At 42.6% G+C, this 25,589-nt stretch overlaps 1 protein-coding gene across 4 annotated transcripts in view; it reads right to left on the bottom strand.

Annotated features, from left to right (window-relative positions):
• Positions 1–17,159, bottom strand: part of PBDC1 (polysaccharide biosynthesis domain containing 1) — a 44,533-nt gene extending 27,374 nt beyond the window's left edge. For 3 of the 4 annotated variants that reach the window (XM_089658720.1, XM_089658716.1, XM_089658719.1), the window contains exons 1-5: positions 17,095–17,159; positions 9,477–9,542; positions 5,088–5,147; positions 470–610; positions 277–388 (exon numbers count right to left, since the gene is read on the bottom strand). In XM_089658720.1, coding sequence (XP_089514846.1) covers positions 277–388; positions 470–610; positions 5,088–5,147; positions 9,477–9,542; positions 17,095–17,136 — 421 coding nt within the window. In that variant the 5' untranslated portion in view covers positions 17,137–17,159. Of the gene's footprint in view, positions 1–276; positions 389–469; positions 611–5,087; positions 5,148–9,476; positions 9,543–12,679; positions 13,092–17,094 lie in introns of those variants that run through there. The other variant, XM_089658717.1, reaches the window with a different exon arrangement.
• Positions 17,160–25,589: the final 8,430 nt, after the last annotated feature.

Below are 25,589 nucleotides of genomic sequence, written 5' to 3'. Positions count from 1 at the left end.
CGCGATTGGTGGCGCGGGTAGGGCGCACGCGCCCCCTACCCGGAAGTGCAAAATCACGTGTATATATACATGTGATTCTGCGCATAGGTGCCGCACTGTAGCAGTATATCTGCTATAGGGCCGTCCTTATGTGGTTAAAATAATCTGCATAGTAGATCTTCCATGTATCTAGACTCCCAAACTAGAACATATGATAAAATATTAGTATTTTGTTTTCCTTCACTGGTTACAGAAACGTCCTGCTAGTGGAGTGGTTCAGGTTTCATTTTCACTTACCGAAGATGGTGTTTTCCTCAGTGTACTCTTTGCTGCTGTCCAGTCTTAACAATGTTCCATAATTAAAGTCTTCTACGTCGTGTTCAAATTTCATGCAGAAAGGCCGCCATTTCTGCCAAAGGATAACCATAAGAGAGGATATAGCAACCTGCTTCCAGAACACTACTTTGTGCTATGCTGTTTGTCACCTTACCTCTTTGGCTGCTGGAGATTTCAGATTTTCTGGATCCAGAACATTAATACAGAGCTCAGGAAAATCACCTCTAAATGCTGCATAAATGACATCATCTTTTTTCGTCAGTTTTAGGTGACGTGGGTCCACAGAACCTATAAGCTGATGGGCAAGAGATGTCTTAGTGGAAGAAGAGGCCATACCACGCAGGTTGTTGTGCAATTTACTTTGAGGCTCCATGCACAAAACAGGTGTTTTTTTTTTGTGTCTCTAAATACTGAGCTTAAAAAAACCGCCTCTAGTCTACCCAATGTGCATGGACACATAGGATAACATTAGTTGCTTCTACAGTCAAAACACTAAACTCCTCTAAGAACGGGGTCTTTTTAAGCCAGTATGCATGGAGCCTCAAAAGTGTTACTAAACCCAAAACAGTAAAATCAGTGTATATGCAGTAAAGCGTGCTTGTTATACTCACTGTGGAACCTAAGGGGTTAATCCTCTGCATTGTGTAAAAAGGCTGTTTGATCCTGATTTCTCTAATCCTCCCCTTCTTCCATTGTCCCCCTCTTATTTCCTGATAGGACATATACTGTGGAGTCATTCTGCATATGCTTAGTTTAGTGTGTATGGCTGGAGAGGTATTTTGTTTTCTTGAGAGTGCGCATGTGATCAGCACAGGGCCAATCAGCATGGTCCAGACAGAGGTCAGGGTTTCTGCATCCTCCTAGAGCAGAAAGAAAACTCCTCCTACAAGCTTTTAACCAGTGCTCTGCTGGACACTGATAAAAGTCAGAAGACTGAATACAAGGTCCTGGATTTAATAACACTTTAAGATGTCAAGTCCAATGTTTTGGATACATGCAAGCCTTCTTTAGCAAGGGAACAACATAAACACACATGGTGTTACAAGCAATCTATATCCACACACAAATACAGAATACTATATATATTACACATACACACAAATATAGAGCGTGCACAACCAATGTGCTCAAGCAGCAAACTAACTCCACCACCCAAGGCCAGTATGTAACAGATTTTTCACTAACACGTGGTAGTACATAGAGATGTAACACGTGGTAGTACATACGTGTTACATCGGCCATTGGCAAAAAAAAAAAAGCTGCAGGGTCTTCCCCTATATAACAACCCCCAGCTAGACTTTTTTTTGGGGTGTTCTTTCTCTCTTTAGAGAAATCATAAGAACAGATGGGTGGACCCCTATATCATGTACTGTACACCAAGAAACTGATTTTACTGGCAAGTCAAATATCCCATTTTCTTAGTCATGCAGTACAAAACACAGGATCTTTAGCCTTTAACGATGGAACGTCAACCATGAGGGTCCAACTAAGGGCTGAGCAACACAGGGAACAAACACCAACAAGCCCACATAGCAATGGATCTTAAAGGCTCAACAGACTCGGACAGTAGCCTTGTAGCACCTTATTCTTGAATCTCACATTACGTTCTGGTAGAACTTAAAGTGTAACTAAAGACTATGTTTTCAGTAGAGTGGGGAGGGTTATAACCCCTGTAAGCTTTTTGGCAGCTTACAGGGGTTATAACCCTCCCCACAGCTTTGTGTAAGCTCTGTCCCATTGGGGAGATTTCCCTTCACTTCCTGTCCTATAGCCAAAACAGGAAGTGAGAGAAAATCCTTTCAAAAGTGAGGGAATTCCGGTGCGTCACCAGAACTTGTGTCCCCATTGGAAGCGTTTCCATTTATTAATGTTCTGATATTTAACCTAAAATTTTGGATTTTCTTTCACTTTTGATAATGGCAAACAAGAAAAATAGGATGAATCTCCCTAATAGGGGCAGAGATACCTGACAGGTGTTCTAATTCCTCTCCACTCTATCGAAAAGTAAAAAAAAAAGTTTTGCCTTTATTTACCAACTCCAGGAACATGAAACGATCCACCCTTGCAATGGGGCCTCTCCCAATATGTAAATGTTCGTTCAATCTAGGGGTGCCAGATTAATTTAACCTGATCTGGCTCTCCAGCACTGTGACAGGTTCCTCACAGCCACCTCAGTGAGACATAACGGCCAGTGGTCGCACTCCCACATCCTCCATGTACATTACAGTGTTAATGAGTTGGGAGTGGGAGGGGTGATATAATGGAAGTCCCTGCAAGTTTACATTTTTTTGTGCCGATGTCCAATCACCTGAAAGTAGCAGTAAATATCATATAGTTAAATACTGAAAATCCTGTGTCCTGTGTTGCTTTTACAAAGAAATAAGATTTGGGGGTCTACAGATTATTAGAAAGTACATTCATTCAAAAGATTTCTTTTGAGAAATGCAATGTTTGGCTCTCAAAACAAATCACCAACTGAAAGTGTTTATGTGACACTGAAAAAAGTAACAGGCAAAACACCTAAAAAACAAAAAAATATATCAACGATAAAAAAAGTAGACCCCCCCAAAACACAAGCATAAAAATAATAAAAACACAGAGAAATAGTTTGCGTTACTAAACCCAGGACCCTGCATTCACTATATCTGGTCTCCCACAGTACACACAACATGGAAATTCAATTTTTTTAATATAAACTGCTAAATACCTTTTTTCATCAGCAATTAGAGCAGCACTGGTTAAAGCTTGTAGGAGGGGGTTTTCATTCTCCCCTATGAGAACTCTCTAGAAATATACACCAAACTGAGCATGTGCAGCTTGCCCCCAAAGCTCAGTTCTATCAGAAGATGAGTCAGGGACAATGGAAGAAGGGGAGAATCAGAGAAGACAGAATCAAAGAGCCTTTTAACACAATGTGGAGGATTAACCCCTTAGGTTCCACAGTGAGTATAACAAGCATGCTTTACTGCATATACAGACTGAATTTACTGTTGTGGGTTTAGTAACACTTCAGTTGGGGCTGACTGGCATTTAACCAAGGGTTAATATGGGGTTTATTAAGTATACATGTTATTTTAAAAAAATGTACTTGTAAGATTTTTTTTTTTTTTTTTTAAAGTTTGCTGAACAAATGTGACCAATATCCATACAATTCCAACTTGCCATATTCTGTGTAATATGATTACCTCCTATGATTGTATGCACCATTTAGTGGCCATTATCCTTTTTTTTTCTTATTGAGGCATAAAAAAAAAACAAAAAAAAAACAGCATTTTGGCCACTAGACGGTGATTACAATCCTAGCAAATAATACATTGCACAGAATACGGCAGGTGTCTTTAGAGCTGTGCAATGACTGTCACAATTGTTCAGTAAACTTTTATACACAGACCCCTAAGTGATGTCATATGCAGATCAAAGGTCACACCTTTGGTCTACATATGAATGAAGTAGTAAATATAATGAAACAATACATTCATATATTGAAGGGACTAAGACTGCAGCAGTCTGGCATCCAGCAATCTGTTATCCAGCTTCTACCTTTAATTTTTGAAGCTTAACCACTTCCCATCTGGCCCATGTACATAAACGGCCGGACGGGAGCAGTGCAGGAGCGGGTAGCCATTTATAAACGGCCTCCACATTCACTGCCTGTGCCTGCTTCCTGATCTGTGTGAGGTCCCGATCATGTGATCACTGATTGGCCAATCAGTGATCACATGAATAGTACTAAACAAGATGTCACTTCGTGACATTATTGCTTACTACTAGTGAAATCTGTGAATGATCACAGAGGTCGCATGGTGCAAGGCTATTCACAACAGCCTTTTACCATGTGACAAGCTGTGACCAATCACAGCTCTCACAGTATTTCCCAATGGCTGCAAGAATGCAGCCAGAGAGGAGAAATGATTGCTTTTACAGCCTTTATGGGTGTAAAAGCAATCAGTGTAAAAAAAAAAAAATCTTCATCACCCCCCACAAGTAGTACAGAGAGTAGTAGTATGGTGACACTGTACTGCTAGGTTGACAGTATGTTTAAAAAAAAAGCAACAAATAATATAAAAATGTTAAAAAAAAAATTTTTAAATTATAATTTTTGGTTATAAAACTAATTTGGGTTATTTCTTTTTTTTTTTTTACTAAAAAGATAGCTGAATACATTTTGGCCAAGATTTATGAAGAAAGATTATTTATTTGGAAAATGTTATAAGAAAAACACTTTTTTTTTCAAAATGTTTGGACTTTTTCATTTATATAGCAAAAAAATAAATCTCAGTGGTGAATAAATACCACCAAAATAAAGTTTTATCTGTCTCAAAAAAAATGCTAAAAAATTCATATGGGTACAGTGTTGCATGACTGCGCAATTGTCATTCAAAGTGTGATAGCACTGAAAGCTGAAAAATGGCCTGGACAGGAAGGGGGTGAAAGTGTCCGGACTTGAAGTGTTTAAATGAACAAGCTGATGATGGAAGTTGGTTGGTTACTATGGACAGATACTCCAAATTAGATCTGTTTCTGTTTCGATAAATCCTCCTTTCTGTATTTAATCAATGACACTTGTCAACTATCTGCAACATTTATCACAGAAGTAGCTGCATTTTGACAGCCGGTAATAGCTGGTAACAGGAAAGAGAAGCTGGACATTGGAGCGGTGTCCTAAAGACGCATTTTGTGAGACTTATTGCTTCCATTTAAAATCTTCAAGTAGTTAAAGTTGTACCTCCCAGTGAGTTCCCTCATCTGTGTAGCCACTACCCCATACTTACATTGAAGTAAACCTCCGCATGCTGATAGGCCTTCATGGCCCAAACCATCTCCACATTGGGCTGCAGAAATAAAAGGAATACAGTCAGACGATGGAGATGCTCACAAGCTCTACCAGGTTAAAAAGTACCCACATATGTATGGGTTATTTATCTGGAGAACGTATGACATGGATTTCATTTATTGTCCAGGATTGTAATCCTACACATTTACCTGCATTCATCATCCTTTCTGATCCGTTACAGGGAATGCCACTTTAATAACCATAATCCAAGCTAATTTACCTAGTGACACTAGCTGGAAATTATTATTATTAAAATTATTGTAAATCCCCCAAAAGTACAGATTTTCGAAAAGCAGAGACCCTGGAGAATAAAACTGGTCATTTTTTAAGGCACGCCATATTTGAGCAGGTATTTATCAAATACATATTTTCAAGAAAAATTACACTAAAATGAATTTAGCGCCAACACAATATTATATCCAATTTCTTTGTAAAATATAAAAGATGATGCGTTGAAAAAATAGATACCGAACATGTTAAGTCCTAAAATTGCGCAAGCTTGTGGAATTGCAACAAAACGATGGTGCCCAAAATTCTTCCAAAATTCTCAGCCTTTACAGATCATCAGTTTAGAGTTACCTGTGAATTATGGCCCTAGAATTGCTATCACTGACGTTCGTGATGATACCTGTGTGGCGCAAACACTCGCTTGCATAATGCTGTGCTTTTTATATGGCGCGTGTGCCGGGGTGAGGGGGGTGTGTTAAAGTTTTTATTAGTCATCTTTATTTTTTTGCAATTTTTGGTTTTTTTTTTTTAAATGGGGCTTTGAGGGCCCCATAAAAGTAATCACTTTTATTGGAAAGCCCTTCGCTGGCTCTTAAAGCCGGTATAAAGCTCCCACCACTTATTTGGCATTATGGCACTCTTTAAAAATGCCCTTCTCTAGTGATGCAACAGTGGTAGTCACATTTCATCTTTGCCAAAATGTCTTTTTTCCAGGTTCAGCCATCTTGTTTGTGCACAGCTACACTGAGCTGAGTACACAATTTTAAAATACAGCCAATTACATAGCCATTTACAACTCTTCCCCAAGTTACATCACCAATCTTGTCTCAAAATATCGCCCAAACCATCCTCTCTGCTCCTTCCAAAATCTCTGCTCTCTAGATCCCTTGTCACATCCTCCCCTGCTCGCTTCCAGGATCATGCATTCTGGAAGATTCATCCACTTCATAAAAGCTTCCATGGAACACCATGAGTAGAGCTACTTTTCACACATATGATCCCAGGGTGGCCCAAGTATAGGTCACCAACACACCAAGAATTCTTGAAATAAAAGACAACAGTTTATTTAATGATCACATCACAGTGAAAAGTGAAACATTTCCAGGCCACACAGGACCCCTTGTGATCACATGCCTGACGAAGGGGTCCTGCATGGCCACAAAATGTTGCACTTTACACTGTGATCACCGAATAAGCAATTGGACTTTATTTTAAGGATCCTTGATGTGCTGGTGACCTATACTTTGGCTTATGGTTCCAGTCTTCAACTGACAGTTTCTGCAGCACCTGCTTACTTCTTGCCTTGTCCAGGGATGTGTGCAAAAGAAATGCATGTCTAAAATTATGCACGGATTTGCATGTTCACGAGGGAAATAAGTATTTGATCCCCATCACAAAACATGACTTAGTACCTGGTGGCAAATCCCTGGTTGGCAATCACAGTGGTCAGACGTTTCCTGTAGTTGGCCACCAGGTTTGCACACATCTCAGGAGGGATTTTGGCCCACTCCTCTTGGTAGATCCTCTCCAAGTCTTTAAGGTTTGGTGGCTGACGTTTGGCAACTCGAACTTTCTACTCTCTCCACAGATTTTCCATCGGATTAAGGTCTGGAGACTGGCCAGGACACTTCAGGACCCTAATGTGCTTCTTCTTGAGCCACTCCTTTGTTGCCTTGGCCATGTGTTTTGGGTCATTGTCATGCTGGAACATCCATCTACGACCCATTTTCAATGCCCTTCCTGAGGGAAGAAGGTTCTCCCCCAAGATTTGACGGTACATTGCCCCGTCCATCGTCCATTTGATATGGTGCAGTTGTCCTGTCCCCTTAACAGAAAAACACCCCCAAAGCAGAGTGTTTCCACCATGTTTGACAGTTGGGATGGTGTTCTTGGGGTCATAGGCAGCATTCCTCCTCCTCCAAACATGGCGAGTTGAGTTGATTCCAAAGAGCTCGATTTTGGTCTCATCTGACCACAACACTTTCAACCAGTCCTCCTCTGCATCATTCAGATGTTCAATGGCAAACTTCAGACGGGCCTGGACATGTGCTTTCTTGAGCAGAGGGACCTTGTGGGCACTGCAGAATTTCAATTCTTGTCGGTGTAGTGTGTTACCAATTGTTTTCTTGGTGACTGTGGTCCCAGCTGCCTGGAGATCATTAACAAGATCCTCACGTATAGATCTGGGATGATTCCTCACTGTTCTCATGATCATTGACACTCCACGAGGTGAAATCTTGCATGGTGCACCGGACCTAGGGAGAGTGACAGTTGTTCTGTGTTTCTTCCATTTGTGAATGATTGCACCAACTGTTGTCACCTTCTCACCAAGCTGCTTGGCGATAGTTTGGTAGCCCAGTCCAGCCTTGTGTAGGTCTACAATCTTGTCCCTGACATCCTTGGACAGCTCTTTGGTCTTTGCCATGGTGGAGAGTTTGGAATCTGATTGTTTGATTGCTCCTGTGGACAGGTGTCTTTTATACAGGTAACAAAATTAGATTAGCAGCGCTCCCTTTAAGAGATTGCTTCTAATCTCAGCTTGTTACCTGTATGAAATATACCTGGTAGCCAAAAATCCTGCTGAATGATAGGGGATCAAATACTTATTTCCCTCATGAACATGCAAATCAGTGCATAATTTGTTAGACATGCATTTCTTTTGAATTTTTTGCTGCTATTCGGTCTCTGTGTTACAATACACCCACCATTCGATTTTTAGACTGATCATTTCTTTGTAAGTGGGCAAACATTCAAAATCAGCAGGGGATCAAATACTTATTTCCTTCACTGTAGATATTTGGATGGTAAACAAAAGCCCTGAGTGCACCGTATGTTCCAGGAAATCTTAGAAATATTTGCCATTTTCAAAGGCTTGCCCGAAATCTCAAGACCCAGACAGGGGTGGACTGACAACTCATGGGGCCCCCGGGCAATAGGGGATCATGGAGCTCCTGTGTCCTTGCCTAAACTCAAAAAAGCCTATGAAAAAGGTACCAGGGGCATCTCATGGAGCCCACTACTGACCCCGGGCCCTCGGCAGTGCCCGAGTTTCCAAATGGTCAGTCTGCCCCTGGACCCAGATGTCATGCCAATTCAGTGGTTTCAATGCTTTCTAAGTTACTGACCTGGAGCAAGCATACAGATAAGGAGTTCTTACTTCATTTACTCCTTGCTTGTTATGGGTCACCAACTCGAAGCAGGTAGGCCACAGACAGCTAGGCAACTAGCATTTTCAGAAGGTCTGCAATGGCAGCCTGTGAGCATCTTCTAAGGGCTTTCCTGAGCAAACGGAGTCACTGAACAAAATGATGGTAGCATCTACCACTACTTGACATGATACTGAAGTAGATATGCATTTTTTTCAGCTTTTAGATTCTGCAACCAGCATTACAATCCTTGACTTACAGTAAATTGGCACAGATAGTTGTCAACCAGAATACTACCAAAAAAGTAGATCCATCTTCATTTTCTGAAGTTATACAGCACATAATACAGTTTATATGTTGTAAAGCACTGTGTAAACTGTTGGCGCTATATAAATCCTGTATAATAATAATGATGGTAACATTAGCAATAGACAGTAACAACATGGGATCCTGTCACAGGCAAAATCTAATGGGCCACGTAAGCAATGCAAAATCAGATTTAGGGTTACATTCCACGTAAGGCCATGTAGTTATGCACTGCCTGAGCTCGCTACAAAGCCAGTAAAGTGCTCACCAGACCGAAGGTGGCCATACTTGAAGTTGCAAGCCACCAACCCACAAGCCACTGTGAGAGCACTAAAGGATTTCCAACACGTTATAGTTATTCTGAGGGCTTGAAACAAAGCTCATACGTTTAATGTACTGCACTACAACTCATGGGTGCGGAGCTTCCTGAATCAATACTCTCCTTTGGGGCCCCAGCAAGGTATGTGTAATGAGTCCCTTAATCTGAGTCCTCTTTGTATGGGCACTTTAATAAATTCAAGAACTCTTACAACAAGCTTGCACCTTGTTTTTTAATGTTCCCCTTTCATAGCCAGAAGTGACCTAACATACACAGACGCAACAGTTGTAAAAGTTAGAAAAACCTAAAGTGTGGTTCCTTTACTTACATCATTGCCATAGGATTCTGCTGGCAGTGATAGTGCCTGAGCCACTGACAGTGCTTCTGTCGCTCCCTAAAAGAAACAAGCGAAAATATTAAAGTGTCAGTAAACCTAAACATTTTTTGTGTCATTGGCTCTAAAAATGAGTTGCTCTTACTGGGTTTCTTTTATTACTATATTTTTAGATTGTAAATAACTGTCTGATCCTGGTATTTCCCCCTCTACTTCCTTATTCAGAATGGCAACAGTATTCTGCCACACTCAATGTGTATGTTCCTGTTCTCCCTCGGGGGAGTAGGTCATGCTTTGCTCAAGAAAGCCCAAGCATTTTATGAAAGAACACATCCCCGGCATCCCTTAAGACATGTATGGTGCTCCCTTCTGGCCACTGAGTGTTGTAGACATTAGTTGTGCCCTGTGTTTCAGAAGCAGGTCAGATAGAATGTAATCAAGGAACCGATCAGCAGATTACAGAGAAAGTCTACACCACCAGTATGTCTAAAGGGAAGCTAAGGGTGTGCATTTTCATGTAATGCTTGGGCTCACGCTGAAAGGAATACCTGCCCCACTGTCGGACAGTGAGGTACAGAGGAACATGGGCTACATCATGTGACCAAAAAAAAAAAAGTATTTGCACTTAAAGAAACTATGCAAATTAAAGCTGACGTCTATTAAATAATTATATAGGGCGCACAGCACCAGTCTAATAATGTACCACTAATGAAGGGCTTGACAAATCCCAGACACCAGGTTGCCATGGCAACTAGAAATTTAGAAATTGCATCTTGGCACCTGGGCTTTTGTCAGCAGTCCACTGTCAGGTACCGGGACACTGCTTCACTGATCCAGGGATTTGAAATCCCTGCCGCTTAATCTCTTATTCGTATATCTCAGAGTGGACGGTGCTGACCAATCAGAATATGTCTAGCCTGTAATGTCAGTGCTGGAAGGAGAGAAAGCCATGGGAAAGTGCTGGAAGAGCGTCATCCCGGTGTCTGACAACAGGGGATCGCGGGACACTTGTACAACGGGACCAGGGGGTGGTGTTCCAGAGGGTGAGGGGGTCCAGTGTGAGGTCGCCTTACTGATTTTCTGTAAAAATGTAATTACACTTTCCATCTTTCTATCTATCCTTCCCAGGAACTGGGCAGTTGTCTTAAAAAAATTGGCTCCTAACTTTTTTAGCTGGCTCCTAGATTCAAAGTAAATTTGTCAAGCCCTGCTCTAATGAGACATATCCCTGGTCCTGCTAGCTGCTGGTTAGTGCAATAGTCCCACCCTCACTGATGCTTGGTACTCCCCAAAGCTGTGTTCTTCTGTCACTCCGGGACTGAGAGGCTGTGGCTGGTACCAAGTAGGATAGCACTGCTGGCCCTCTGCCAGTTGCAATTCTCCAAGTATTGTCCCAGAATGCAAAGCGTTCTGTGAATGAAGGAGAGCAGTCCTATTTTCATCTACCCCACCTCCATTCATAGAATGCCTTGTGTAAAGAAGTTTTTTTGAAAGGCCAAGGGCAAAGGAAGAGGAGATCAAATGGCATGATCCTTCATATTCCCAACCGCAAACTCTCATTCACACAGGGCTAGAAGATCACAGCTGTGGGGAGTATCCAGCACCAGGATTATTACAGCCAGCAGGACCTGGGATACAATTCAATAGAGGTACATTATTAGAATGGTGCTGTATGCCCCACAAAAATTGTACTACACCTCAGCTTTAATGCCAGTTATTATTAGGGTTGTATTTACTGCTCATATCCAATACTTGCTTCTAATGAGTTTACATACACTTTGATTTGCAGGTATCACAAATCATACATGAGCTTTGATATTTTAGCTTTGAAATGTGATGATTTTACCATAAGAACTTGCGTTCATGTTAGAGCTACTTGATTTGTACATTTTCATTAATTACATCCATCTCTAGAACTGTAACTAAATACATGGGGATCACCCCCCAGATCTATTTCCTGTTATGAGTGATATCTACAAATCCATTAGGCTCCATGCACACTAGCATTTTCTGGAAGCACAAAAAGCACTGGAAAAAAAGCTAAATAAAAAACGCTGGTAATAGCGTTTAAGAGCATTTAGGAGTGTAAGTGTTATATTGTCCTTTGTACAGTAATTATAGGTAGTGGTGCACCGAAATGAAAATTCTAGTGCTGAAACTGAAAATTCAAAATGCACTTGGCCGAAAACCGAAACCAAAATGTGCAGTTTTTAAAAATTAACATTTTTTTTTTAGAAAAAAATACACGGATTAAAAAATATATATATACCTCAATTTTTTGAATGAGGATTATATGGTGAGTAAATAGATACCAACATGTCACGCTTTAAAATTGCGCACACGTGTGGTGCCTAAAAATCTCCATGGGTGATGCTTTAAAAATTTCTACATGTTAACAGTGTAAAGTTACAGAGGAGGTTTAGTGCAAAAATTTACATATGTGGGCATGCCCTACGTATGTGTTCAGCACTACGTGCAAGCACAGGGCAACGGCAGCACTTTAAACTTTTTTTTAATTTAATGTTTTTTTTGTTTTTTGCACTGTCGCTTTAAAAAAAATTTTACTCATTTATTATCACAAGAAATGCATGCATCCCCTCTGATAGAAATAATTAGTGACAGGTCCACTTTATGGAAAGATATGGGGTCAGTAAGACCCCACATCTCTCCTCTACAATGTAAAGCATTAGAGCAAAAAAAAAAAAAATTTATCTAGTGCTTTAAAAAAAAAAAAAAAAACAAATGGCCGGAACGGGAAGTGACATCGCTCCGGTCCTCCAAGGGCATAGAGATGAGTGGCGGCCATCTTTCCTTCACTCATCTCTATGCCCAGCGCCAGGATCGATGGTTTCTCAAGCAAGGCTGAGAACTAACGAGCAGCGGCTGGGGTTTTCCATCACCTGCATCAGTGCTTTTATTTTTCCATTTTGGCCAACGGCCAAATGGGGTGTTTTTAGCCAACAGCCGAAACGGGTGTTTTCGGCTGAAATGTTTCGGCCACTGAAATTTCAGTGCATCCCTACTAGTAGGGTAAAAAAACTAGGAAAAAAAGCTGTTTAGCATTTTTTTCTGCTGGTAGATCACTCCCAGAAATGCAAAAAAAAGCAATAAAAAGCTCATAACTAGCTACTAGGAGCTTAAAAATAAGCTAGTGTGCATGGAGCCTTGAAGTCAAACAGCTAAATACATTGACTTACCATTCAATTTATCATTCTGTTCATCTAGACTTGTGATCCACCACTTTTGATTGGCAGCTAAATGTTCCTCAGTATGACAGACACCAAGCTATATGCACCCCACTGCGTTTTCCATGCATGGCACTTTAACATATTGTGTTTCAGACACAGTTTACATGCCTTACTTACTATTCATCCCTGTGAAAGGTGCATTTTGTTTGAAACAGCACCAAACAGGCAACAAGTGGGAATTTTTAATGCACTGCATGAAACACTCTGAGGTGTAAATATGGCCATACTGGAACTGTGCTGGGCTCATGTATACATTTACTGAGAGAGGCATGACACATGAAGACAGTCAGTCCTTCAGCTGGTGCTTCAATAGATCACTGCTTTGGACCAGCTTCCTGCTAGACACAACAGTGGCCCATGCCTATAAAATAGGGTCCATTTATGAAACATCCATTGGACGAAGGGTACACACATTTGTGTAGGCTGCATAAATTTTGGCCACTAATTTCTGTACTAGAGTAATCCCTATGATTTCCAGCTCCATCTAGTGTTCAAAATACGGTATAAACTCTCATTGATGTATTTAGAATAGTATACTGCATTTTGGCCACTAGATGGAGCTGACAATCCTAGGGATTAAAGTGGTTCTAAATGGGTTTTTTTTCAGCCAAAGCTGTTTTGGCTGTACTTCTGTGTATCACAGGAGTGTAGTTCGTTCTGCAATCCTGTGACCCGTTTTCAACCAACAGCAGGCTAAAGTCCACTGTCGGCTGACGTCACTCAGCTGGTCCAAGCTGGGGAAAGATCCCGACTTTAATGTTGGGATCCACCTAGATGTCTGAACTGGCACCTGGAACAACGAGCCGCTCCATCCCCCTCCACAGCCCAGCGCTCCAGTGAGTGCTGGAGGGGCATAGCAGACAGCGGTGACTGACAGTCACTGTCTCTCTGCTCAAAGCGGCAGGGAGAACTGAGCGATTAGTGATGTCTGATCATTCAGTTCTCACCCTTTGAGCCAGAGGGGGAATGATGCAGCACTGATCAACCTAGGTAATTGATAAAAAAAGAAGCTCTTAAAATAAACATCATACTTGGTTTTGCACAGGACAGCCATGTCGGGTCCCCGCCAGCGCTTCTGGCCCCTCACCCTTGATGAGTGCCCCCAGAGCAGGCTGCTTGCTTTGGGGGAATGTGTGCATACTCGCTCCTGAGCCCCCACTGTGTGTCTATGGCTCAGTCCCATCCCCTGCTCTCTCCGCACCGGCTGTGACTGATAACAGTGGGAGCCAATGGCTCCAGCTGCTGTGATTCAGCCAATGAGAGAGAGATCCAGGAGAGACACTGCTCTCATGCACATCGCTGGATCAGGATCGGGCTCAGGTATTATGAAGGTTTCTTCCCTTCACGCATAAAATGGGCTCTTATAAAAATGGTCACCCCAATATATCTATGGGCACCTATACAGCTGCTAACCCTGATACATCTATGGGCTCTTGTACAGCTGGTAACCCCAATATACAGGAGTTAGATAAAAATATGGAAACACTACCTGATTTGCAGGTGTGAAAGTGACGACTTGTTTCCCATTGAAAGTGGAAGTGATGAGACACCTAGCTAACAGGTGGGAAGCCTCACTTTTGTCATTTGGAATATAAATAGGGCTACCCTGTTCAACTTACCAGCCTACCCCAGTCTAATAATGGCTTTTTTCAGCAAGGAACATGGATAGGTATCACTTATCAAAGAGGGGGATAAGAAAGCCAGTTCAATCTGTTAGCCAGTTAGCCAACTATCAAAAACCAAATTAACCTGTCTAAGGACATGCGTTTAAAAACAGGAGTTTCGTTAGCACACATTTGCAAATACATACGTAAGCCACAGAGCCACATCACGGCACCCTGATAATCTGTGGTCCTGACTCTATAAATCTTGAGAGTCCTCATAGTAGAGGCACATGAATTATCCCCCTCTTTTATAAGTGATACCTATCCATGTTCCTTGCTGAAAAAAGCCATTATTAGACTGGGGTAGGCTGGTAACTTGAACAGGGTAGCCCTATTTATATTCCATATGCGATGCACGTCCATGTTCACTGTTGAAGAAGCCAGTTGGTGACCAGTTTTTTGTATGTCACTTTTGTCATTCACTGCGTAAGAAAACAATTACGGTACTGAAAAAGTCACTGCAGAGCTCAGTCTCAGTCCTGTGAAGACAGAGTGAGCTCTGCAGTCACTTTTGCAACAGTTGTTTTCCTATTCCAGGTCACAGTCCTGCACAATGTCCTTTTGTCTCTTTCGGTCAGTTGACCACGTTGACTGCGCTTATGCTCAACAATGTTTTCCCGGAAACTGTTTATGCCGCCATAACCTTTAATACTGTACCTCACGACACTGCAAATCAATTGGTAACTTCAGTCACAGAGGCACCAGCTAAGCAGACACCAACAATTTGCCCTCTGAAGCTCGGTAAGCTCTGACATGACTCCGTATTACTAGCAGTGCACACAGTGAATGACAAAAGTGAGGCTTCCCACCTGTTAGCTAGGTGTCTCATCATACAGCAGAAGCAAAAGAATGTTACATTAATTGCGCCTTCAACACAAAACATGTCGTCTCTTTCACATAAATAATAATAATAATAATAAATCATGTAGCGGTTTCATTTTTTTTTGTCCAATCCCTGTAGCTGTGGGCTCCTATACAGCCGGTCACCCAGATACAGCCGGTCACCCCGATATATCCATGGTCTCCTACACAGCCAGTCGCCCCGATATATCTATGGTCTCCTACACAGCCCGTCGCCCCGATATATCCATGGTCGGCTACACAGCCCGTTGCCCCGATATATCCATGGTCGGCTACACAGCCCGTCGCCCCGATATATCCATGGTCGGCTACACAGCCGGTCGCCCCGATATATCCATGGTCGGCTACACAGCCGGTCGCCCCGATATATCCATGGTCGGCTACTCAGCCGGTCGCCCCGATATATCCATGGTCGGCTACACAGCCGGTCGCCCCGATATCTCCATGGTCGGCTACACAGCCGGTCGCCCCGATATCTCCATGGTCGGCTACACAGCCGGTCGCCCCGATATCTCCATGGTCGGCTACACAGCCGGTCGCCCCGATATCTCCATGGTCGGCTACACAGCCGGTCGCACCGATATATCCATGGTCGGCTACACAGCCGGTCGCCCCGATATATCCATGGTCGGCTACACAGCCGGTCGCCCCGATATATCCATGGTCTGCTACACAGCCGGTCGCCCCGATATATCCATGTTCGGCTACACAGCCGGTCGCCCCGATATATCCATGGTCGGCTACACAGCCGGTCGCCCCGATATATCTATGGTCTGCTACACAGCCGGTCGCCCCGATATATCTATGGTCTGCTACACAGCCGGTCGCCCCGATATATATCTATGGTCTGCTACACAGCCGGTCGCCCCGATATATATCTATATCTATGGTCTGCTATACAGCCGGTCACCCCGATATATATCTATGGTCTCCTATACAGCCGGTCGCCCCGATATATCTATGGTCTGCTACACAGCCGGTCGCCCCGATATATCTATGGTCTGCTACACAGCCGGTCGCCCCGATATATCTATGGTCTGCTACACAGCCGGTCGCCCCGATATATCTATGGTCTGCTACACAGCCGGTCGCCCCGATATATCTATGGTCTGCTACACAGCCGGTCGCCCCGATATATATCTATGGTCTGCTACACAGCCGGTCGCCCCGATATATATCTATGGTCTGCTACACAGCCGGTCGCCCCGATATATATCTATGGTCTGCTACACAGCCGGTCGCCCCGATATATATCTATGGTCTGCTATACAGCCGGTCGCCCCGATATATATCTATGGTCTCCTATACAGCCGGTCGCCCCGATATATATCTATGGTCTGCTATACAGTCGGTCACCCTGATATATCTATGGTCTGCTACACAGCCGGTCACCCCGATATATATCTATGGTCTGCTATACAGCCGGTCACCCCGATATATATATGGTCTGCTATACAGCCGGTCACCCCGATATATATCTATGGTCTGCTATACAGCCGGTCACCCCGATATATATCTATGGTCTGCTATACAGCCGGTCACCCCGATATATATCTATGGTCTGCTATACAGCCGGTCACCCCGATATATATCTATGGTCTGCTATACAGCCGGTCACCCCGATATATATCTATATCTATGGTCTGCTATACAGCCGGTCACCCTGATATATATCTATGGTCTGCTATACAAGCTGCACAATGCAGCCATGCTGTGTTCATGTGGGAAGAGGTTACCAGGCCACGCCCCTGTATAATGAGCACAGAGTGGTCCCAGGACCGTACAGAGAACCCCCCGTTCCCGGCTCACACATTACTCGGCTCTACCGTCACTTCTTACCAGTGAGCCCAAACCTGCCATCCCTCCTGTAGGGGCTTCCATCTTGCTTAACTTTCACCTCCCACCCCGGAAGTAATTTATCCCTTTACCCCTGTTCGTTCAGGAAGCCAGTTCCGCCATGTCTACTATTCCCAGCAAACACAGCCTCCTTGCGTTCCACGCATGTGTACAAAGTGACCAGCGGCGGGATGATCCCACTTTCAGCCAATTAACTTGTAGAAGGAGGGCGGGCATTGGATAGTTGCTACGGAAACCGGGCAGCGTGCTACAGAAGAGATGTGTGTGGCGGTGTTTGCGGTGTGTCATGTGACCGGAGTGACACGTCATTTTCCTTCCATCACCCGCATTATGTGCCGCCCTTGCCATAGATCCCTCCACTCTGTTTTATCTTTGGGGGCTTAACCACTTGTCTACCGGGGAAGTTTTTTTTTATTTTTTGTGGACATCATAGAATCAACGTTGTTTGCTAACAATGACTGTAAACCCCCCAAATGGTATATAGTCTCTGAAAGCAAAGACCCTGGTGAATAAAATGGTGGTAATTATTTATCAAATGCATAGGCTAAGGAAAAAATACTAACATTAATCTGAGTGCAAACAAATACAATAAAAGAACCTTTTTTTTGGTAAAATATTAAAGACGGAATTGTGTTGAATAAATAAATACCAAATGTGAAATCCTAAAATTGCGCACGAAAGTGGAATTGCAGAAAAGATGATACCAAAAAAGTTGTCCATAGTGATGCTTTAAACACCTTTACAGGTCATCAGTTTAGAGCTAACCGTGAACTATGGCCGCAGAATTACTGTTCTCACTCCAACGTTCGCGACAATACCTCACATGTGAGGCGCAACCGATGTATACATAGACATGCTCACCCTACACTGCACTTTGTATATTGCGGGTGACACGGGTGCTTTCATTTGTTTTTATTTTGTACAATTTTGTTTACGCTTCTTTAAGATTTTTATTTTATTGCCATGGCTCCACACGTGATAGCATGGGCAGGTCACAGGTCCTTTTTATGCAGACATTGGGGCTCTGTTAGACTCTTAGGGGTTTATTTACTAAAGCTGGAGAGTCCAAAATCAGACTCCCTTCTGCATAGAAACCAATCAGCTTCTAACCTCAGCTTGTTCAATGAAGCTTTGGCAATGAAACCTGGAAGCTGATTGGTTTCTATGCAGAAGTGAGTCTGATTTTGGACTCTCCAGCTTTAGTAAATAAACCCCTTAATGTCTCCCTTGCCCTTCAATGCAACTATTTGAATAGTTGCATCCTTGGCTACACAGGTAAGACAGCAGTGACCCTGGAAGTGTAGTAATACATGTCCCTTCCAGGGGTCATTAGTCACAGTCCCTCCTCTGCACCCCCTGTCCACCACTCACTTCTTTACCTCCCATCCACAGCTCACGTATGCACCCCACACCCACCACTCGCCTCTGCATCTCCTGTCCACCGCTATATATACTGAATATGTATATATATATACTACATTGCCCAAAGTATTGGGATCAGAGGCGGACTGACAACTCATGGGGCCCCCGGGAAATAGGGAATCATGGGGCTCCTGTGTCCTCACCCACACTTAACCTCCTCGGCGGTCTGATTATTTCCGATTTTTTGTGCTTAAAACGATACCATTTTTTTGCATGGAAATATGTAGTATTTTATTGTAGGCTGTAATTTTTAGGAATAACTCACTGAAATCTGTCCGAACAAGAGTCTATTAAACATCCCGGGTAGGATAAAATTTGAAACACGAAATCATAAATTATAATTTAATAAATAATCATAAAAAATAATAATATAATAAATTTAATTCAATAATATAATCAAACCAAAAACACTGAAATTTGAAATATAGAGGTAAATTCGCCCATCGCTGAGCAAAGTCGCAAAATCGTTTTCAGTGTCTGATGACACATTTCCCCACGAATCATTATCACTCAATTCTGCAAGTGGTTCTGATTTACTATCGCTGTTCTCTAGCTGGTCTAAAACCGCTTTTGACGTAAAGGGAAGCTTTTTGGATGCCATGGACTTTTCTAAGTTTCCAGGCAGAAAGAACAGTAAAAATGCAGGCAGGGTACAGGACAAAGCACTAGGGACAAAATGTATGTGAAATGCATTGAAACAGCAATGTTTTACTATGTAATAGTCATTTTTAAAAAAATGACATTTTTAAAAAATTTCAAATTTGCCGCCAGTTCCGGCGCCCGTACGTCCCGACGTCACAGGGACCGGAAGACGGATGCCGGCATCGGCCGGAGGAGATGGCCGGGGACGCTGCAGGGGACACATCGCGGGAGCGAAGGACAAGGTAAGTGCTGCAGGGACTCCCTGAGCAACACCGCATGGTAAGCCCGAGTGTAGCTCGGGGTTACCGCTCTTGGTACTCAAATTTTACCCTGAGCTACACTCAGGAATACCGCTAAGGAGGTTAAACCACACCCAAAAAAGCCTATGAAAGGTACCAACGGCATCTCATGAGGCCCCCTACTGACCCCAGGCCCTCGGGCAGTGCCCGAGTTCCCAAATGGTCAGTCCGCCCCTGATTGGGATGCCTGCCTTTACACACACATGAACTTTATTGGCATCCCAGTCTTAGTCAGTAGGGTTCAATATTGAGTTGGCCCCCCTTTGCAGCTATAACAGCGTCAACTCTTCTGGGAAGGCTGTCCACAAGGTTTAGGAGTGTGTCTATGGGAATGTTTGACCATTCTTCCAGAAGCGCATTTGTGAGGTCAGGCACTGATGTTGGATGAGAAGGCCTGGCTCGCAGTCTCCACTTTAATTCATCTCAAAGGTGATCTATCTGGTTGAGATCAGGACTCTATGCAGGCTAGTCAAGTTCCTCCATCCCAAACTCACTCATCCATGTCTTTATGGACCTTGCTTTGTGCACTGGTGTGCAGTCATGTTGAAACAGGAAGGGGCCATCCCCAAACTCTTCCCACAAAGTTGTGTGCATTAAATTGTCCAAAATGTCTTGGTATGCTGACGCCTTAAGAGTTCCCTTCACTGGAACTAAGGGGCCAAGCCCAACATCTGAAAAACAACCCCACACCATAATCCCCTCTCCTCTAAACTTTATACATGGCACAACATAGTCAGGCAAGTACTGTTCTCCTGGCAACCGCCAAACCCAGACACGTCTATTGGATTGCCAGACAGGGAAGCGTGATTCATCACTCCAGAGAACACATTTCGCCTGCTCTAGTGTCCAGTGGCGGCGTGCTTTACACCACTGCATCCGACGCTTTGTATTGCACTTGGTGATGTAAGGCTTGGATGCAGCTGCTCGGTCATGGAAACCCATTCCATGAAGCTCTCTACGCACTGTTGCTGTGCTACTGGGAGCAACTCAGCCACAAAGTGGTAGGCCAGGTATAATGACAGAGCGGGGTCAGCGCATGCTCAGGCACACAGTGTGCAGGAATCGCCAACTGTCAGCAAAGTCAATAGCTAAAGACCTCCAAACTTCGTGTGGCCTTCAGATTAGCACAACAATAGTGCATAGAGAAGAGTTGAAGCTGTTATAGCTGAAAAAGGTGGGCCAACTCAATATTGAACCTTACGGACTAAGACTGGGATGCCATTAAAGTTCATGTATGTGGAAAAGCAGGCATCCCAATACTTTTGGAAATATAGTGTGTATATATATATATATATATATATATATGTTGCTCCAAAAAATTAAACACTTTTTAATCAGAGCATAGCATCAATACAGGCAGCACAGTGGCTAAGTGGTTCGCACTTTTGCCTGGCAGTACTAGTGTCATTGGTTCGAATCCCAACCACAGCACCTCCTGCCTGAAGTTTGCATGGGTACTCCAGTTTCCTCCCACACTCAAAAGACATGCTGGTAGGTTAATTGGATCCTGTCTAAATTGTCCTAGTATGTGTATGTATGAATGTGAGTTAGGGACCTTAGATTGTACACCCCTTGAGGGTTAGGGACTGATGTGAATGTGCAACATATGTATGTAAAGCACTGCGTAAATTGATGGTGCTATATAACTACCTGAAATAATTAAGTAAAATAAATTAAGTCAATTAAACTCCTGGGATATTGATCTGGTCAGTTAAGTAGTAGAGGGAGCTGTTAATCAATTTTGGCTTCTTTGGTGTTAAGGAAATTAACAACAGGTGCACTAGATGGGCAACAATGAGATTACCCCAAAACAGGAATGGTTTTACAGGTGGAGACCACTGACATTTTTTCGCTTACTCCTCTTTTCACTAGTTTTGCATTTGGCTAGGGTCAGTGTCACTACTGGTAACATGAGGGGATACCTGGACCCTACAGAGGTTGCACAGGCAGTCCAACTCCTTCAGGTTGGCACATCAATACATGCCATTGCCAGAAGGTTTGCTGTACCTCCCAGCACAGTCTCAAGAGCATGGAAGAGATTCCAGGAGACAGGCAGTTACTCTAGGAGAGCTGGACAGGGCCATAGAAGGTCCTTAACCCATCAGCAGGACTGGTATCTGCTCCTTTGTGGAAGGAGGAACAGGATGAGCACTGTCAGAACCCTACAAAATGACCTCCAGCAGGTCACTGGTGTGAATGTCTCTGACCAAACAATCAGAAACAGACTTCATGAGGGTGGCCTGAGGGCTCGACGTCCTCTAGTGGACCCTGTGCTCACTGCCCGTCACCATAGAGCTCGATTGGTATTTGCCATTGAACACCAGAATTGGCAGGTCCACCACTGGCGCCCTGCGCTTTTCACAGATGAGATCAGGTTCACCCTGAGCACATGTGACAGACGTTAAAGGGTCTGGACAAGCCATGGAGAACATTGCCTGTAACATCATTCAGCATGACCGTTTTGGTGGTGGGTCAGTGATGGTCTGGGGAGGCATATCCATGGAGGGACACACAGACCTCTGTAGGCTAGACAATGGCACCCTGACTGCCATTAGGTATCGGGATGAAATCCTTGGACCCATTGTCAGACCCTACGCTGGTACAGTGGGTCCTGGGTTCCTCCTGGTGCACGACAATGCCCGGCCTCATGTGGTGAGAGTATGCAGGCAGTTCCTGGAGGATGAAAGAATTGATACCATTAAGAGGCCCCCAAGCACTATACTACAAAATACTACCACAAATGGCCATTCAAGGGCCATTGATTGCAAATAAGATTTGTTAATTTGCACACACAAAAAAGTATTTTGCTAACAAATTCATTCAAGACCATGTTGCAAAAATGAATACACCCCAATGAAAGTCTTATGCGGGCCATTAATGAGATGAAAAACGACCGAAAAGCGGCTGAAAAAAAAATTGGGCGATTTTCGGATCGTTAGTGCGGTAATTGGTTGGCTGTTTCTCGTGATTTTTGACCTTTTAGATTATCGGTCCTGCTGGAAAATAATCTGCCAAATTTGTCATTCTGCTGATTTTCGCGGCAATGATGGACAAATTTGCCAATCTTTTTCCGATATTTAAAAATGCGCATGAGCAGTGACATGAAAGAAGAAGGAAAAGAAGAAAAGGAAAAAAATAGAATATGAATGAGAAGGAGAAATAGAATATGAAGAAGAGGAAAAGAAGAAATAGAATATGAAGAAGAAGAAAAAAAAAGAATTTCAGTCCGATATTATATTTGACATTTAAAAGTATTTATTTGTATCCGAATAGAAACATCTGTATCCGAAATGGATACAAATAGATACACTGTTGCAACTTTTTCTTCTTCTGCATATTCTATTTCATCTTTTTATTCGTATTCTATTTCTTCTTCTTCGTATTCTATTTCTTCTTCTTCTTCATATTCTATTTCTTGTTCTTCTGCATATTCTATTTCTTCTTTTTATTCATATTCTATTTCTTCTTCATATTCTATTTCTTCTTCTTCTGCATATTCTATTTCTTCTTATTCTGCATATTCTATTTCTTCTTTTTATTCGTATTCTATTTCTACTTCTTCTTCATATTCTATTTCTTCTTCTTCTTCATATTCTATTTCTTCTGCTTCTGCATATTCTATTTCTTCTTATTCTGCATATTCTATTTCTTCTTCTTCTGCATAAATTCTATATAATTGCCGGCCGTAGACAGACGAAAATCAGCCGACCTTTTTTCTACCAATAGTGGTAATGTCGGCTGATTGAACGACCAATTTTTCGTTTTTAAAAAAAAAAAACGGCCGTTTTTCTCCCTGTCTATGGCCTGCATTAGGAGCAAAGCTAAATTTTAGACAACAAAATCCTAATTAACAAGAATTCAACTACAGGTGAGTGTAATTATTCATTAAACAGGTGTCCATCAGACAGTTGATTATAAAAAGGCATTACATAGGCTGGCCATACACTATACAATTTTCTTACAATTTCTGCCCAATTTCCTTTAGATTTACCTTCAACTATGTAGTGTACGGGCACATCTAATTGGATGCAATTGAAAGTGTTGTTTAGGTTTGACCTCATATTATATGGTTTTTGGTAAATCTAAAGCAAAATTCTCGAAGAAGACTACTGGGACTCTGTACTCTGCAGTGATGAGACCAAGATAAATGTTTTTGGAACTGATGGGTTCAAAACTGTATGGCATCACAAAGGTGAGGAGTACAAAGAAAAATGCATAGTGCCTACAGTGAAACATGGTGATGGCAGTGTCCTTCTGTAGGCCTGCATCAGTGCTGCTGGTGTTGGGGAGCTGCATTTCATTGATGGTATCATGAATTCACAAATATTCTGCTCTATATTGAAAGAGAAGATGCTACCATTACTCCATGCCCTTGGTCATCGTGCACTTTTCCAACATGACAATGATCTAAAACACAAATCTAATGCCACTGTTGCATTTCTGAAGAAGAACAGGGAGAAAGTGATTCAGTGGCCAAGTATGTCTCCAGATCTGTACCCAATCGAACACCTATGGGGAATTCTGAAGAGACAAGTTGAGCATCGCTCTCCATCCAGCATCCAGGCTCTAAAAGAGGTCATTCTTGAAGAATGGAAAAAGATCGATGTTGCAATATGTCGCCAACTTGTTCATTCCATGCCTAGAAGACTTGGTGCTGTCCTTACATATCATGGAGGTCATACAAAATACTAGATATAGTAGTTTTTGTTGTGGGGTGTATTCATTTTTGCATCAACTAATTTGAGTAAAACTGAAGATTTTGTAATCTAAATTATATTAGTAACTTTATTTCATGTAATAAGCTAATCAAATGTTCTATAAAACTCAGTTTTGTCAAAATTTTAGAAATTGTTCTTTTGTTCATTGAGATATTGATTAAAATCTTACTTGTTAAAAGGGGTGTACGCATCTATGCCGAATACTGTACATATATATATATATATATATATATATACAGTATATACATACAGTGGGTAAAATAAATATTGAACACATCACCATTTTTCTCAGTAAATATATTTCTAAAGGTGCTATTGACATGAAATTGTCCCCACGGCGGTAACAATCCATGCAATCCTTACATACAAAGAAACCAAAACAAATAAGTTCAGAAATTAAGTTATGTATAATAAAATGGTCTTTATGGACCTTGCTTTGTGCACTGGTGGGAAGGGGCCATCCCCAAACTGTGTCCACAAAGTTGGGAGCAGGAAATTGTCCCAAATGTCTTGGTATGCTGACTGACACCTTAAGAGTTTCCTTCACTGGAAGTAAGGGGCCAAGCCCGACCCCTGAAAAATAACCCCCCACACCATAATCCCCCCTCCATCAAACTTTACACTTGGCACAATGCAGTCAAGCAAATACTAGTCAAACACCAAACCCAGACACGTCCATCAGATTGCCAGACAGAGAAGCCTGATTCTTCACTTCAGAGAACACGTCTCTACTGCTCTAGAGTCCAGTGGCTGCATGCTTTACGCCACTGCATCTGATGCTTTGCATTGCACTTGGTGATGTAATGCTTGGATGCAGCTGCTCAGCCATGGAAACCCATTCCTATGCACTATTATTGTGCTAATCTGAAGGCCACACAAAGTTTGGAGGTCTTTAGCTATTAACTCTGAAGACAGTTGGCAATTTCTGCACACTGTGCGCTTCAGCATGTGCTTTCTGTCATTTTACATGGACTACCACTTCGAGTTGCTGTTGTTCCCAGTTGCTTCCACTTTGTTACACTAACACTAACAGTTGACCGTGGAATATTTAGTAGCAAGGATATTTCACAAATGGACTTATTGCACAGGTGGCAACCTACCACAGTACCACACTTGAATTCGCTGAGCTCCTGAGAGCGACCAATTTTTTCACAAATGTTTGTAGAAGCAGTCTGCATGCCTAGGTACTTGATTTTATATCCAAGATACGTTACAGAATAGCCGGCAACTCATATCCTTATCACCTTAAAGCTTTTACAAAGGCAGTGGCCGAAACACGTCAGATTTTATGGATTTTATGTCCTCTACTGTGTGTCAATAAAGCATATATGATAAGCATATGAGTTGCTGGCTATTCTGTAATGTATCTTGGATCTAAAAACCAGCCTTACCATCA

This window comes from Staurois parvus, unplaced genomic scaffold (genome assembly GCF_062004578.1).
Source record: "Staurois parvus isolate SC_StPar_1 unplaced genomic scaffold, SC_StPar_1.0 ptg001090l, whole genome shotgun sequence".
In the NCBI taxonomy this organism is placed as follows: Eukaryota; Metazoa; Chordata; class Amphibia; order Anura; family Ranidae; genus Staurois; species Staurois parvus.
Note: the sequence above shows the minus strand (reverse complement) of the source record. Positions and strands in the feature narration are given on the sequence as shown.